The sequence below is a fragment of the Mya arenaria genome, chromosome 9 (assembly GCF_026914265.1).
Source record: "Mya arenaria isolate MELC-2E11 chromosome 9, ASM2691426v1".
In the NCBI taxonomy this organism is placed as follows: Eukaryota; Metazoa; Mollusca; class Bivalvia; order Myida; family Myidae; genus Mya; species Mya arenaria.
Window position 1 is genome coordinate 23,836,988 of NC_069130.1, and position 15,169 is coordinate 23,852,156.

At 33.5% G+C, this 15,169-nt stretch overlaps 1 protein-coding gene across 6 annotated transcripts in view; it reads left to right on the plus strand.

Annotated features, from left to right (window-relative positions):
* Nucleotides 1-13,899, plus strand: part of LOC128202698 (mitofusin-1-like) — a 90,909-nt gene extending 77,010 nt beyond the window's left edge. For 5 of the 6 annotated variants that reach the window (XM_052903765.1, XM_052903760.1, XM_052903763.1 and 2 more), the window contains 6 exons: nucleotides 1,661-1,763; nucleotides 3,492-3,670; nucleotides 5,806-5,889; nucleotides 6,335-6,507; nucleotides 7,263-7,397; nucleotides 7,984-13,899. In XM_052903765.1, the coding sequence (XP_052759725.1) occupies nucleotides 1,661-1,763; nucleotides 3,492-3,670; nucleotides 5,806-5,889; nucleotides 6,335-6,507; nucleotides 7,263-7,397; nucleotides 7,984-8,062 (753 nt within the window). In that variant the 3' untranslated portion in view covers nucleotides 8,063-13,899. Of the gene's footprint in view, nucleotides 1-1,660; nucleotides 1,764-3,491; nucleotides 3,671-5,805; nucleotides 5,890-6,299; nucleotides 6,508-7,262; nucleotides 7,398-7,983 lie in introns of those variants that run through there. The other variant, XM_052903766.1, reaches the window with a different exon arrangement.
* The last annotated feature ends 1,270 nt before the right edge of the window (nucleotides 13,900-15,169 follow it).

Below are 15,169 nucleotides of genomic sequence, written 5' to 3' on the forward strand. Positions count from 1 at the left end.
GACCTGACACAGATATTTACTGCTGCTTAGTTTTACATATTAGCAGCATGTTGGCTACATGTATTGTACTAACAAAAGCCTACAATAACGTTGAAGTTTCATTCCATGGTTTCAAGTCTCAGAATTTTGGTTTTTGTTCTTCTGAGATTAGCTTAGATTAGTTAGGATTTACTTCAGCTTTTTTGTCTAGGCTGAGTTTCTTCAAAGTTTTGTGAAAGGCATTGAAGGCTGTTAATTATAGATGACTGCATCAAAAGAATATAATTGAAATTAATGATTCATCATCTTAATCTCTTATGGGTCGCCTGCGAAGCATGGCAGACATGGGGATTAATTTGTCTGGTGGCGTCTTTGTCACATTTTTTTAAACAACGAAATAACTTTTGAACGACTTTTTGTTGAGTTTTCAAACTTGGTATACACATAGGTCATGGTTAGTAAATGACCTCTTATACTAGAAAAATGATGAGCACTCCAATTTGCAGAATTCTGGTTTATTCTTATTTTACGGCAGCGTGAAACCCTTTACAATTTTTTTATATATATTGTAGCTTATTTCCCTAATTTTTAACCTTATTTTATTATATATATTTTTTCATATTCAGGGGTTGATCTTTTTTTAATCATAAATTATTATTGAAAAGCCTGACACATGGTCTTTCATTCCTAAGAGAAGACAGGACTCCAATTTTTATTACAATGTTTTTGAAGTCATCAAGTGAACAGTGGATGGAAAACAACTATTTCAAATTCTATGAAAAATTATGTCATAAAAATGATGTTATCATGAAATAATGGCATTATATAATTTAGATTTATTACTAGTGTAATAACTGAAGTGATGTGACATCATTGATAACTAGATTTAAAAAAATTGCGCCTTTTAAATTAACCCTAAATGTATTTCGCACTACAAATCTTCTAATTAGTATTTATGATGTAAACAGATTATAACATTCTTTGTCATTTAATGCGAAATTTATAAAAGGAGGTTTAAATTTTAGAAAATTTGTTTAATTATTCTGTATTGAACGACCACTATGTCAAATGCTCTTTTGGTTCACAAGTTTTCAGTATTTGTGGGCCATGATACCCTGGTATAAGTCCAAAACCTTATATTTTGTGTAAGGTGTTTGTAAAAGATCACACCGTGAATATTTTACATCATGTTCATTAATCACACCATTTATCATTTTAGATCATTGTTGCTCACGTTAGCAGCACGATTACATTGGCTAATTCACACTATATTGTTAGCCTTCCAAAACAGTCTTTGAATTGACTTTTGGTCATAAAACTCTTCCGATAACCTCAGTTTTTAATCTAATTTTGACGCTTGAATGATTGCGACAAATTCATAGGAATTTACCTCAAGGTCAAGGAAGAAATTGTATAGACAGAGAAACAGAGAAATGGCCACTCTTCTTGTGTTTTACCCAATACAGGGTTTGACATTGAAGGGATGTCCGGCAGTTGAGAATTTGCATAGATCTTTCTTTCTCTTGAATAGCAGATTGTAAAGAAATATTCCAAAGATAAAATAATTGTTAGTATTTATTGGAAAGGAAACAAAACTTACTTCAAAGACTGTTTACAGAGGTTATAGCTACTTAAAAATACACACTTCGCATCATTCATTTTTCACTCCATTTTCCCCTAGGAGTTACATGAACACATAGAAAACGGACTGAGGAAAAACATACAGTCCCGATGCTCAGCGACTTTACGGTCAGCCCTAGAAACCACGCAACATGAAATGACAGGTATTGAAAAGAAGACCGAATGAGTACTGTCTAAAAATAGAACACAAATTGTTGAAACAATTAACTATCTAAAACTCAGCTCCCTGATAATGATTAAAAGGATTGTTTTTTGGTAATATGATTATTTAAAGGCTGTTATTTGGGTTATATTATAAGAAGGCTTTTATCTGGATACAAATATGATAGGTTAAACTGGCTGTTATTTGAGCATTATTATTAAAAGGCTATTATCTAGGTAAAATTATTATTTAAAGGCTGTAAGTTAGGTAATTTGATTATACAAAGACGGTTGTTTGAGTAATTTGGTTTAAAGGCTGTTATTTGGGTAATATTTAAACGCTGTTATCTCATTCTGGGTAATATGATTATTTAAAGGCTGTTATTTGGGTAATATTTAAAGGCTGGTATCTGGGTAATATGATTATTTAAAGGCTTTTATTTGGTTAATATAATTATTAAAAGGCTTTTATTTGGGTCATATGATTATTAAAAGGCTATTTTGGGGGAAATGTAAATATTTGAAGGCTTTTATTTGGTTAATATAATAACTAAAAGGCTTTTATTTGGGTTATATGATTATTTATGGCTGTTTTTTTGGGTAATATGATTATTTAAAGGCTGTTATTAGGGTAATATAATTATCGAAGGACTGTTATTTGGGTAATATAATTAATTAATTATTAAAAGGCTGTTATTTGGGTTATATGATTATTTAAGGCTGTTTTTTGGGTAATATGATTATTGAAAGGCTGTTATTTGGGTAATATAATTATTGAAGGGCTGTTATTTGGGTACTCACTTTGTTGATGCAAGAAAACGACTGCTACCGCATATTAAAGGTGATAACTGTACCACAATTATGTATAAAAAAATGATGAATGAAACAGATGAAAAGAAATTGATAGATTTAGCGAAGTTTTTTTAAGATTATACTGGATTATTTTATTAATACACAAGGCTAACTAGGGCTTACCTCAATTTTTACTATAAATTGTTACAAATTAATATAAATATATTTATTATATTTGTCTTAGTTGACTCCAGAAGATAGAATATAGCGTTCTTCTTCTTTTTCTTTGTACCTACACAGCTTGACCGATTTAATTTGTGTATGTTTATTTGTTGTAAACCTCGTATCACATGTATTATATGTGCAGAGTGTACAATAAACTTTGAAACTTTGAAACTTTGGTAATAAAATTATTAAAAGGCTGTTATTTTGGTACTGGTAATATGATTATTAAATTAAAAGGCTATTTAGATAACAGATCACCTATAATACACGAGTAAAGCTATGTCCCGGATAGGCTTTTTAATAAGGGCAGGGTGCTTGTAGAAAGGGGACAGTGTGCTTAGAGAGAAAAAGGCACAGAACAGAAATTGTATTGATTTGACAAAACAACTTGATTACAACTGGATTATCATAAGCAGAATAGCTCTCATGCTGGTCTCTTTGAAGGCCGTAGAGTGCTAACAAAAAACAATACTTCTATATATATGTATTTTACACGAATTTCAGAAAGATATTTTTGTTGATAATATTTTGTCATAAACATTGAATGAAAATTTAGAAAAATAAATCTAATACATATTATTATGCCCATTTGCATAAAAATCTTAAGATATATACATAAAATGCTTCAAATTATATCCCTTTGTAAACTCTTCACAAATTACCTCCTGAATTAATTCCCTTTGTAAACTCTTCACAAATTACCTCCCTTTCAGGGCGGCTTTCTGCCCTCCTTCCTGAAGAGGCCCAGCAGCAAATTAACACTGTGATGCCCCGTCGTGATTTTGAAATCGCTTACCGACTCAATTGTAGAGGTGTGTGCGAGAATTTCAAGGAAGATATTGCCTTTCACTTCACACTGCGAATCCCTGCTCTATCCAAACTCTTTGATGTGGTAAGTGAATGTAGTATTTATTTTGAGTTACTAAGAAGGTTTATATCTAGGAATTTTCAGCCTGGGTCCAGGCACGATTATGTCTTGTGGGGTCCAAATATAGCTGTTTATACTTTGAGTGTTTGTTTTGAGGGAAACACAAGTAGATGGAAACAGGGGTTCATAGCCATAAAAGGCCTTACCAACCAAGAAGTTAACAATGTTGTTAATCCCCCACCTTGGAGTGGGGAGGGGATTACAGGAATACACTTCGTCCGTCTGTCCGTCCGTCCGTCTGTCAGTCCGTCCGTCTGGCTGTAACATTTTGTGTCCGGGCTATAACTTGCATATGCATTGATTGATTACCATATTACTTGGTACAAATGTTGTCCTCATTGAAACGATGTGCAGTGACCTTGACCCGGGTCCATACCTCAAAGGTCAAGGTCACACGAGACATTTAAAGGTCAGAGAACACATGCTCGTGTCCGCGCTATAACTTACTTATGCATTGATGTATTACCATATTAATTGGTACAAATATTGTCTTCATTGAGATGATGTGTAGTGACCTTGACCCGGGTCCATACCCCAAAGGTCAAGGTCACATCTGACATTTAAAGGTCAGAGTACACATGCTCGTGTCCTCGCTATAACTTACCTATGCATTGATGGATTACCATATTAATTGGTACAAATGTTGTCCTTATTGAGACGTGTTGCAGTGTCCTTGACCCGGGTCCATACCTCAAAGGTCAAGGTCACACGAGACATTTAAAGGTCAGAGTATACATGCTCGTGTCCTTGCTATAACTTACTTATGCATTGATGGATGACGATATTACTTGGTACAAATGTTGTCCTTATTGAGACGATGTGTAGTGGCATTGAACCGGGTCTATACCTCAAAGGTCAAGGTCACACGAGACATTTAAAGGTCAGAGGACCCATGCGCGTGTCCGCGCTATAACTTAATTATGCATTGATGAATTACTATATTACTTGGTACAAATGTTGTCCTCATTGAGATGATGTGCAGTGACCTTGACCTGGGTCCATACCTCAAAGGTCAAGGTCACATCTGACATTTAAAAGTCAGAGTACACATGCTTGTGTCCGGGCTTTTTACAATAAGCAGTGTAGACATGCCAATTCTTACCGGATTTATTGACATTATACATTTCATGTACTTTTAGCAACAATAACTGAATTTGATCCAAGACCTCGGACCAATTGCAATTTGTGCCAGTAATACATTATGAAGTTTCTGGTCCATATAATGACAATGCTAAATAGAGGATAAGATATAAATGTTAAATGAAAGTGTTAAACAAGTTGCACAGATTGATACATAGCGCACTCTACCAAGCATTATCATTATGTGCAGCATGTTTAATATTTTAAAAAAATGGACACAAATGTGATAATATATTTATAACATGTGTTTTCTCTTCAAGCAGTAAAACAATGTTATGAAGTCACCACAATATGTATGTATCACTTTAGCGAAAATACTTAAGGCTTGCTATCAACGATGTTATAAATCAAGGACTCATTTTCCTTTTTTTTAGCCAAAATAACCTTTACATTGATCTTACCTACACTACACTCAATATGACTAACTTTAACAAATATCCTTTTATAATATGTTCAAATATCCAAGAATATTTATGTTACCTATCAAACAACTTGTATTTCCTATATTCCCACTCTTGACCAGTGGTTGTGTACAATTTTGGTCAGATTCGAAGTACCAGTCAGGTTGCAAGAAAAACAAAATATACTTAAAAACAATGGAGGGGGATATAGCCGTCCTTTGGACTGCCTTGTTAACATTCACTTAAAGCTCTGAACAATCAGCGCATATATGTACTTAATTGCATGTTTATCCTAAGTATATAAATCCTATATAAGATGCTGCATTTGACATAATTTAAAGAGTAATCAATATTTTCTTAAATCAATGTTTAAACTGGCAATGTTAATATTTAGAGTAGATTTGTGTTAGTGTTTCAAGTTGTAAATTGTAGAACATGGTTAAAACAGATGGTATTTACTGCTGCCAAAACAGGAAGGCATAACATAAAATGGTAATTTAAATCTTTTAGATTCCCCAAAATATACCAATGACTCCTCAAGAGCCTCAAACATTTCAGGAAGCCGACCCAGATAATGCCAAAATGCTGTTTAATCTCGTAACCAGTGTCATTAATATCAAGGAGAGCACTGCACTCGGAGTGGTGAGTACAAGTTTATGAAAAGTCAAATACCCTAGCCGGATACTTTTTACAGATATTTAATGGTACAGTTTGTGCTAATTAATCGAATAACACCCCCAACTGAATGAAGCACGACTAATTAATCAGTTAACAACTCAAACATGCATGCCTGGATTAAGCATATCAAACCAATTATGGCATGTTGGGAATCCAGCTCTGCCTATGAAGGGATGTCTGAACCGACATCTGATATGGCCCTTGTGGAAGAACTGCTGTTGACCAATCAAATTGCCCTGGTGTAAATCAGCCCAAAGATAACCTTGTAGATAACTTATATTCACTTTGATACTATTGGCTTTTGGTATATAAAGCAGTATGCCGAAGGATTCTAGCAGACGGGGTTCTTATTATGGAGATCTTCATTGTTTCAGACCCAATTATACAAAGTTCTTTTTCTCCCTGGAAGGTCCTAGCTGTTGGGATTCTCTGCTATGGAGGATTATACTGCTTTGAAAGAATGCATTGGACGTCTAAGGCCAAGGAACGAGCATTCAAGGCACAGTATGTCGACTACGCCAGCAGCAATCTGAATTTGATTGTTGATTCTACGAGCTCAAACTGTAGTTATCAAGTACAACAGTGAGTATTTTCAGTTTAGTTTTTTATGAAGCTTATTTTAGCTTTAGTTGTACATGTACATGTCACTGAAGTTGTAGCCACTTTGAAATCACAGATAAATTTATGAAGCAAAAATAAAGTTTACCATAAGTGTTATAGAAAACTTGGTAAAAATCAGTTTTTAGCTCGACTATTCGAAGAATCAGGAGAGCTATACTACTCACCCTGGCGTTGGCGTCGGCGTTGGCGTCACACCTTGGTTAAGGGTTTGCATGTAAGCACCTTTAAGTCATTATCTCAGTAAATACACCAGTTATTGCATCGAAACTTTGGATATGTATTCCCAACTATCTTACAAAATGTTTTACTAAATTAATGAAGTTAGATAACAATATTTTGAATATAATGCAAATAATAGGCCTTGTTCAATTGAAACTTGGTAAAAAAATAGTGTTTCAAAGAAAAAAATTGGAACACAGTTTTGAAAATGCAAGCATAGACTCGTTGAATATTCGAAAAAGGTAATTGACAATCTTTGGCAATATGAAGCATTAACAAACAAAAAAAAGTTCATCATTTTTACAAGCAGTTGGACACATTTTACAAGAAATTAAAATAATGTTTGATTTCAGACCCTATCAGAAGTCAGAGGGTTCTTTTATACAAAAGATTTTTAGATATCAACATTCCTGTGTTCAGGGGGCGTTGGGGATATTTGTATTTCCAGCGACAGCTCTTGTTACTTTGTATTTCACTAAACCCTGTTATGCCTCTAGTGAGCTGAGTTCCACGTTTGACCGGTTGTGTAGCGTGGCTGACATCACCAAACGAAAACTAGAAGATGAGATCAAACAGATGGACATTGTCATCTCACAGCTGAGGGATATATCTGCTAAGTCTGAAACATACAGGTACGTCTTTTTCTCGACTTTTGTCGGCAGCAGCATTTCATCAGGCTCTCTAGTGGAAGAATTCTAAACACAGGGATGCCAATTTCCTCTTTTCAGCTGATTTCCTCTTTTTTGGCCACAAAACTTTAAAATTAAAGTTGTTGCCTTTTATCTAATCTATGCAAAAAAATGTGTTTTTTGTTTATATTGTGATGGGGATACTCCTATTTTGTACTGGTTTCCTCTCTCTTTTACAAATTTGTGTTGGCACCCCTGTAAACACTGCTGACGAAGGACCGGATCACTTTTTTCATATTTACGTTAAAAAATTGATGTTTTATGCCGAAAAACCTTTTTTCAGCGTAATTAAGTAACACTTTTACCCACAAAACTTCAATTTAGAAATTAATGTAAATATTAAAAACTGCGATCTGATCTTTTGTCAGCAGTCTTATATCACTGGTTTCCAGACATTTACGAAAAAAAATGGCTCATTCCAAGACAAAAAATATAGAAGCTGTCATAACGGTCAATCTGTAGGAGTGCAGCTTTAATATCAGGATTTCGAGGGAAATAGTTCTTACATTGCAATGTTTGTTATTTTCAGGAACAAAGCAGACGAGTTGGACAAAGCCCTGGACAACTTCAAGGAACAGTTCCTGAACACTCCCACGTCAGGTGTATGATGTGTAGTCTGTGTGTCATCCATCGATAACACTTTGTAAAATATGACTACTGTTATTGACATGTGATATATGTGCAGTAGCGACATGTGATATATGTGCAGTAGCGACATGTATTTCTTATAAGACTGCACTGTTCTCGATATGAACATGCGTGAAATACATGCAGTAGCTACTAACTTTTTTGGGGAGATGTCACTTGGGGAGATGTCAATAGCCAACATTTACATGTTTATTTAGTATCATTGTACTTAAGTTGTAACCAGCAGGGCCTTGATCTGTCCTTTTCAGTGGTGGCGGGGGGGGGGCTAATTTAGCCCCATTGCCACCTTTTAAAAAATGAAGTATCTTTTATTCCCCCCACACATGAATGTTTAATATTGTGAAACTATTTTAATGTAGGGTGTATAAGGTTGAATTATTAATGTTTTTGTTCAGTTGAGAATCTTTCTTGAAAACCCACATTCTATTGGTTAAAAATTCACCCATATAAGGGCTATGACCCCTTTCCTCAAAAGTGTCATAAGGGCCCTGTCTAAACCTCTTCAATTAGGGGTCAATTTTCACTGGCCTGCAAGCAGTAGAACTTGTTAATATTTGTAGAGTTTAAATTCAATGACTAAACAGTTAGATTCGCCAGCTATCAGTGATTATAACCAAATTATAATATACATTTTATGATTTATTTGCTGTTAAACAGTTATTGAATGAATTTTACGCTTAATTTAATAGTATTATTGAATGAATTTTATGCTAAATTTCATATTATACATGTACCAATTTTCTGTATATTATATTTTAATGAAATGCTATATTCGACAATATTAAATAGGTATTCAAATGAAATGATATATTGTCAATCAAATTGAAGTGGTATATTGTAATTGTATAAATAAAAAGTCCTATAAGATACATGAGTGTATATACATGTAGTTCATAGTGATACTAATTGGATGTTAATAAAAAATAAACGATTTCCTGAATTTATTTGCTCAGGGGTTCTAAAAATCAGGATTTATTCTGAAACAGGGATCAAGAGCTTTTAACTTTAGACTTTTGTACAGTATTCGGAACTCCTCGTTCATTTTCCATCTACCTTGGATGTATACCAGTTGATCAGAAGAAATAGTTCATAAAATTTTAAATAATTATACAAGTTGATTGTAGTTTTCTAAAGTGTATTTTGTGTTACTAAATTGATTGCCAGTGAAGTGTATTATTGCATATTTAATTAAGATTCTTCGGAGTAAAATCATTAAGTTCAGCTGCTAAATTAAAATTACTACTAAATTATTGGAAGTATAGTTAAATGTGAAGATTTCTGACATTGTAAACTGTCCATATACATTGGAGGTTGTTTTTGATGGAAAATGGCTGAGGAGTTCCAAATCTATGTATAGTTATAAAGATCGTTTTTGCCTGGAAATTTGCATCAAAAACAGTAGGAATTACATTGAAATAAACATGAATTAAATTGGAAACAGTTTCAAATCAGGTCCAAGCCCCTTCACCCTGCTTTGCACATAAATCCTTTATACTCAAACAGACCCCCGGCTATTTTTCAGGATTGACAACTAACAGCTGTTAGAACCCCTGAATTGCGCTGTTCTTTAAAACTTTTAAAAGGGGTCTTAGCCCCTTTATCCTGCCTTGGGCATAAATCCCTCAAACAGACCCCTGGCTCTTTCTTGATCGAGAATTATCAGCTTTTAGAACTCCCGTTTATTGAAAAAATTCAGATATTTGCAATCTAAATTATGGTTGTGAATGACAGGATAGTTGTTTATTGTATGACATATATTTTTCGTCTTATTTTTAGCTCGTAAAAAGGTTAATGAATTGTCATAATCTTGGTGTTGATGTCACCAGCAGCATTGTCATGCAAACACTTGTTCATAACTTGAAAAGCATTCAAAATATAGACTTAATTTCAATGTCATTAGTAACATCATTTTGCAATTATTTTCCTTGTTTTAAGCTCTAAAACCATTCAAAATATAGTCATCTAAGTTTTGATGTCATCAGTTACATTCGTCGTGCCAAAATTTCAAACTTGTTCATTACTCTAAAACCATTCAAATCATCGTCTAAGTTTTGATGTCATCATTTTATCATCATCATGCAAAAACTTGAAACTTGTTCATAGCTCTAAAACCATTCAAAACATTGTCTTAGTATTGATGTCATCATGCACAAACTTAAAACTTGTTTATAACTCTTCACCATTTCAAACATAGTCTTAATGCTGTGTCATCAGTAACATTGTCATGCAAAAATTCCAAACTTGTTCATTACTCTAAAACCATTCAAAATATTCCAATGAAACTTGGCACACATGTAACCAGAGACAAAATGCAAGGCCGGTCACTCTTACTTTAAAAACTGTTATGTCAGTTATTTGATTGAAAAATAAACAAGACGAGCATTTGCATTCTTGTTAAACGTTCAACACTTTAAGATATTGAATGTTGCACTGTACCATGTATTTGTAAACACATTTTAGGCCACACCAATTCAATTTTTTGTTCAACGTATTTTAGCTGAATTTTACGTTTTCAGTATCAGTTAAAAACAGGAGCAGGTGATAGCAAAACTTTTTCCGCCTTCATAACTTAACACCTCTTATGATAATTCCACAGTTACAGCATTATTTACCATTTCTTAAGAAAAACAATACACCATGAAATATTCATTTTACATACATGTTTCAGTTTTCTTGTCATGCAAACAGGGATAAAAAAAAGCAATTTTAAACTTCAATGAATTTTGTATCAAATTATAATTGGGTATACATATTATATAATACTTTATACTTTATTTTTATTTCTGTACACATGTTTAATATTTATTTTAATTATTTTTTGCAGACTTTGTTTAATGAATTAAATGTATACATTTGGGTAAGCTATGGGCCGATTGGTCAAAACTTTGTTAATGTTAACGACTGGCTGATTGGTCAGAACTTTGTTGGTGTTAACGACGTTGTTTATGTCATCATTGTTAACTTTCAAATATCTCCTCTTAAATTTCATGGAGATCCTTATTATCTTCAGTACTTCTTACAAATTTTGGGAGTCCTGTTTCAGCCCTGCTTGATTAATTGAAATATATCAGTACAGCAGAAAGTAGTTACTCTTTAATACTTATATACTAAGGGCTATTCCATTTAAACATTTAACCCCCAGGGGGAAGGCATTTTTAAATTATGCCACACCCCCTACAGAAGCAAATTTACCCTTGTGGGGTCCAAATTAGCGAAAAACACCCACCCATATACTATTTAAATATTTGCCTCCCCCCTGGGGTTATATGTTTTACTGGAATAGTCCAAAGTCACAATGTCATAAATAATGTTATTACAATGTTCAGAACAAATGGCCAATTTGCATTGTCATTAAAATGAGGGACACAATTTGCACATGTATTACTTTAGTCTTTCATTTTGTTGTTTAGATTATATATATTCATCGTCAGGTACCCGCGATATACTACTTCGCTATGCTTCGTTGTGTACTGTGGACGATTTGGCTAGAAAAATCTCGTAATCATGAATAATTAATGAGACAGTTTCATTGGTTCTGCAAGGTACTAATGCCGAAATACGCACAGACACTCGTACTTTTTGGAGGAAAAAATATTCTGGCGAACTCGGTCCACTGTTTCACTTGAAGTTATTTATAAGCAGCCTAAATCACTCGCCTATGGAAACACTTGACAATAATGGGTTATTGAAGAGTATGTATTGTTAACTGCAAAATCATTTGAAGAGGAGTTGTCTCCCCTGCCTCATGCATATTCATTAAAACGAGATTTTGTCAAGTAAATTGTCCCGAGGTAGTTATGAAATGTAACATAATGAATACCATGGTTGTTGATAAGGTAAATATTGTATGATTGTTTTACTTTCATGTACCTCTAGATGTTTCTTATTATTTATCTTTCGTTCTTTTAGGGGTAGCTAGATAAGTTATACATGATTGCATATTTGATGTCATTTAACTTTGTTACCCAAGCGCCTTAATGCTTTTCAATTATACAATGACAACTTGCTATGTCGAACTCTGTTATCTCGATGTTCTGTTCATGTCAAACATTTTTTCAAATGTTTTGGGTTTTGTTATACATTGTTTGAATTTCAGTTATCTCGAAGTTAGTTATCTCGAAGTGATTCTCGAGATCCAAACGACCTCAAAAAAGCAAGTTTTGACTGTTATACTGTTAAAAAATAATACAATCCTACAAACTCGGCACTGGTAAAATGCTTTCTGGAATTTAGAAATATCATATAGCGTGTTCATTAAAAAAATCCTGGTAAATATAATTTACATGATTATACCGAGGAAAATATGGTATGATTAAATTAATGATTTGATGCCAGGTACTTGTTTAAGAATTCTAGTTTGTTCATCTAAGTCTAGTTTTTTTTGTGACTTTTTACGTGGGAAATATATTATGTTTTAGTTGATGTACTTCATTTTCAGCAAATGAAATGGGTTTTTTTCTTCTTCTTGATCTTGAAGTAACGCTATTAGTTCTTGATTGTCTGGAGTGTATTTCAGAAAAAGTAAAGTGAATCTGATAGCCTTGTTGTCGTTTAAGTCTGTGGTGGGCAACTTAAACCATCGCCAAAATATATGTTTCCATATGCTACCAGAGACAATTCATGCATATGTAACCCATAACTCTATATTTAATGATAATTGTTGAGTTATGCTTTATTATCGGGGGAACATGGGTAGAACAATAGTGTAGGATAGTTGGCATCCGCTTTTAATGCTCTTGTTTATGTAAGAGTTTCTGTCTGTTGAAACCATGAGAAAATGCAATGCAATTTTTCCTACAGTATGTGTTAAAGCTGCATTCTCACAGATTGATTGTTCTGACAACTTTTTTTTATTTATTTTTTGTATTGGAATGAGCCAATTTTGCGTAAATGTCTGGAAACAAGTGATAAAAGACTGCTGATAAAAGAGCAGTTTTCATATTTATGTTCAAAAATTGATATTTTATGGCTAAAGGCATTACTTACTAAAGTTGCGGCATTTTACCAAACAATTGAGATCCGTTCTATTGAGAGTTATCTTTTATGACTGAATTGAAGGCACTGAAACAAAAATCAGCCGATATTGAGGCCAAAAAAAGAAGGTCAAAACTGTCAATTTGTGAAAGTGCAGAGTTAAGGTATTAATTACACGCATTTTATGAAATCTCACTATTTAATGTCATCTTGTCAAATTATTTGTAGCAATAACTGCTGTTTACATTAGTTTCATAACATTGCTCATCATTATGATGGGGAAAGATGATTTTCTTTCACTGTCAATTCCTGAACCATTTGGTGCTTTTAAGGCATTTGATGTACGCTTAGGCATTAAAGAAATAATTCTGGAAGGTTTACCCGACCCCTTCTACAAAATAAAGGCCGAATCTTCTGTTTATATAGTCATAATTTCCATACAAACCAATTAGAGTTTGATCGGAAACTTAAAGCTTTTTTAGAACAATTTCTTAATGAAGATATATTCCGATTTGGGTTGAAATATAGAACAAAAAGTATTAACTCAAAAACTTGATGCATGATGTATATCGGCCATTTATTAAAGACATTAAACCATCAGCAGGCACTATCCTTTTTAATGATACAAACATTAACATGGGGTCACCTGTGATCAGAATTCAACATCATTGCTAATGGCTTAATAAAGTAACAAGATTATTTGTACATCAAATATCTTTAGTATTCGGTATTGCGATGCTTTGCTATTTGTTTTGTGTTAGTGTATTATGTTCTTGTATTTTGTTATAGTTCATGCCATAAAATCGAACAATAAAAAATTACATAAAAATCTCGACTGTCTTTACTGTCTGTATTGAGCTGCAATATTTAAAACAATGGAAACAAGAGATATCACTGATTGTGATCAATATCACTCAGCACCATGTAATCAATATCCCTGAGTGCCGTGCGATCAATATCTCAGGAAATACCCCAGGTGAAAATATTTGGAAATCCAACTTAAAATTGACAATGCTATGGATAGAGTTATGGTTCTTGTACACTGCACTTCCTTTGGTTGTGCTTCGTACAATTGTATGAAGTTTAAATAAATTCCATTCAGTTGTTTTCAAGTTATGCTTTGGTAAGGAAAAAGTAACAAAGGGCAATAGCTCAGTTATAAGCTGAAATAGAGTTGTGGTTCCTGCTCTTCCTCTTATTGTGATTTACTATTGTATTAAGTTCAAGTAAACTCTTGACATAAAAAAGGTAACAAAGGGCAATAACTCTGTAATTAGCAAAACTATAGTTAAGATTCTTGTACACTTCACTGTTTTCATTGTGCTTTAACATTGTATGAAGTTCAATAAGAATTCATCTGGTAGTTTCCAAGTTATTCTCTGGACAAGAAAAAGTAACAAAGAGCGATAACTCTGTAATAAGCTGAAATGGTGGGATGGTTCTTGTACACATCACTTCCACTGATTGTGCTTGATCATTGTATGAGTTTATTTAAATTCCATAATTAGTTTGCAAGTTGTGCTCTGGATAGAAAAATCTAACAAAGTAATCGCAAAATTCATGAATGTATGGAATACTGTTGGTGGTATATGCGACACAAAAAAAATGTCCATAGTCAAGGGCAACAACTCAAAAATCCATGCTGACCAACATATGTATGAAGTTTCATGTGATTGTGCAATACTGTTGGTGGGACATGCGACACAAGATTCAGACCACCCTTTACTAAGTCAAGGGCCAATACTCTTGTAATCCAGAATGGCATGTAAAAAAATTGCAGGTGCACAACAGCCCATGCTGTCCAACATACTTATGAAGTTTCATGAGTGTACGTGCAATACTGTTGGTGGTACATATGTCTCAAGATTTTCAAACCATTGTTTTACTAAGTAAAGGGCTCTAACTCTATTTAGCCCAAGTGATGTGACAAAATATGCAAGTTTAAAAAGCCTTACAAACCTATTGTCATGAATTGTATTTGTATAGTATTATCCGCGAACTTACGTAACGTGACGTCGCGGCGTATGGACTTAACGTCGACGTCACTTCCGTTGATTAGTATATATGATTATTGAGTAAAAGGATCGAACCTG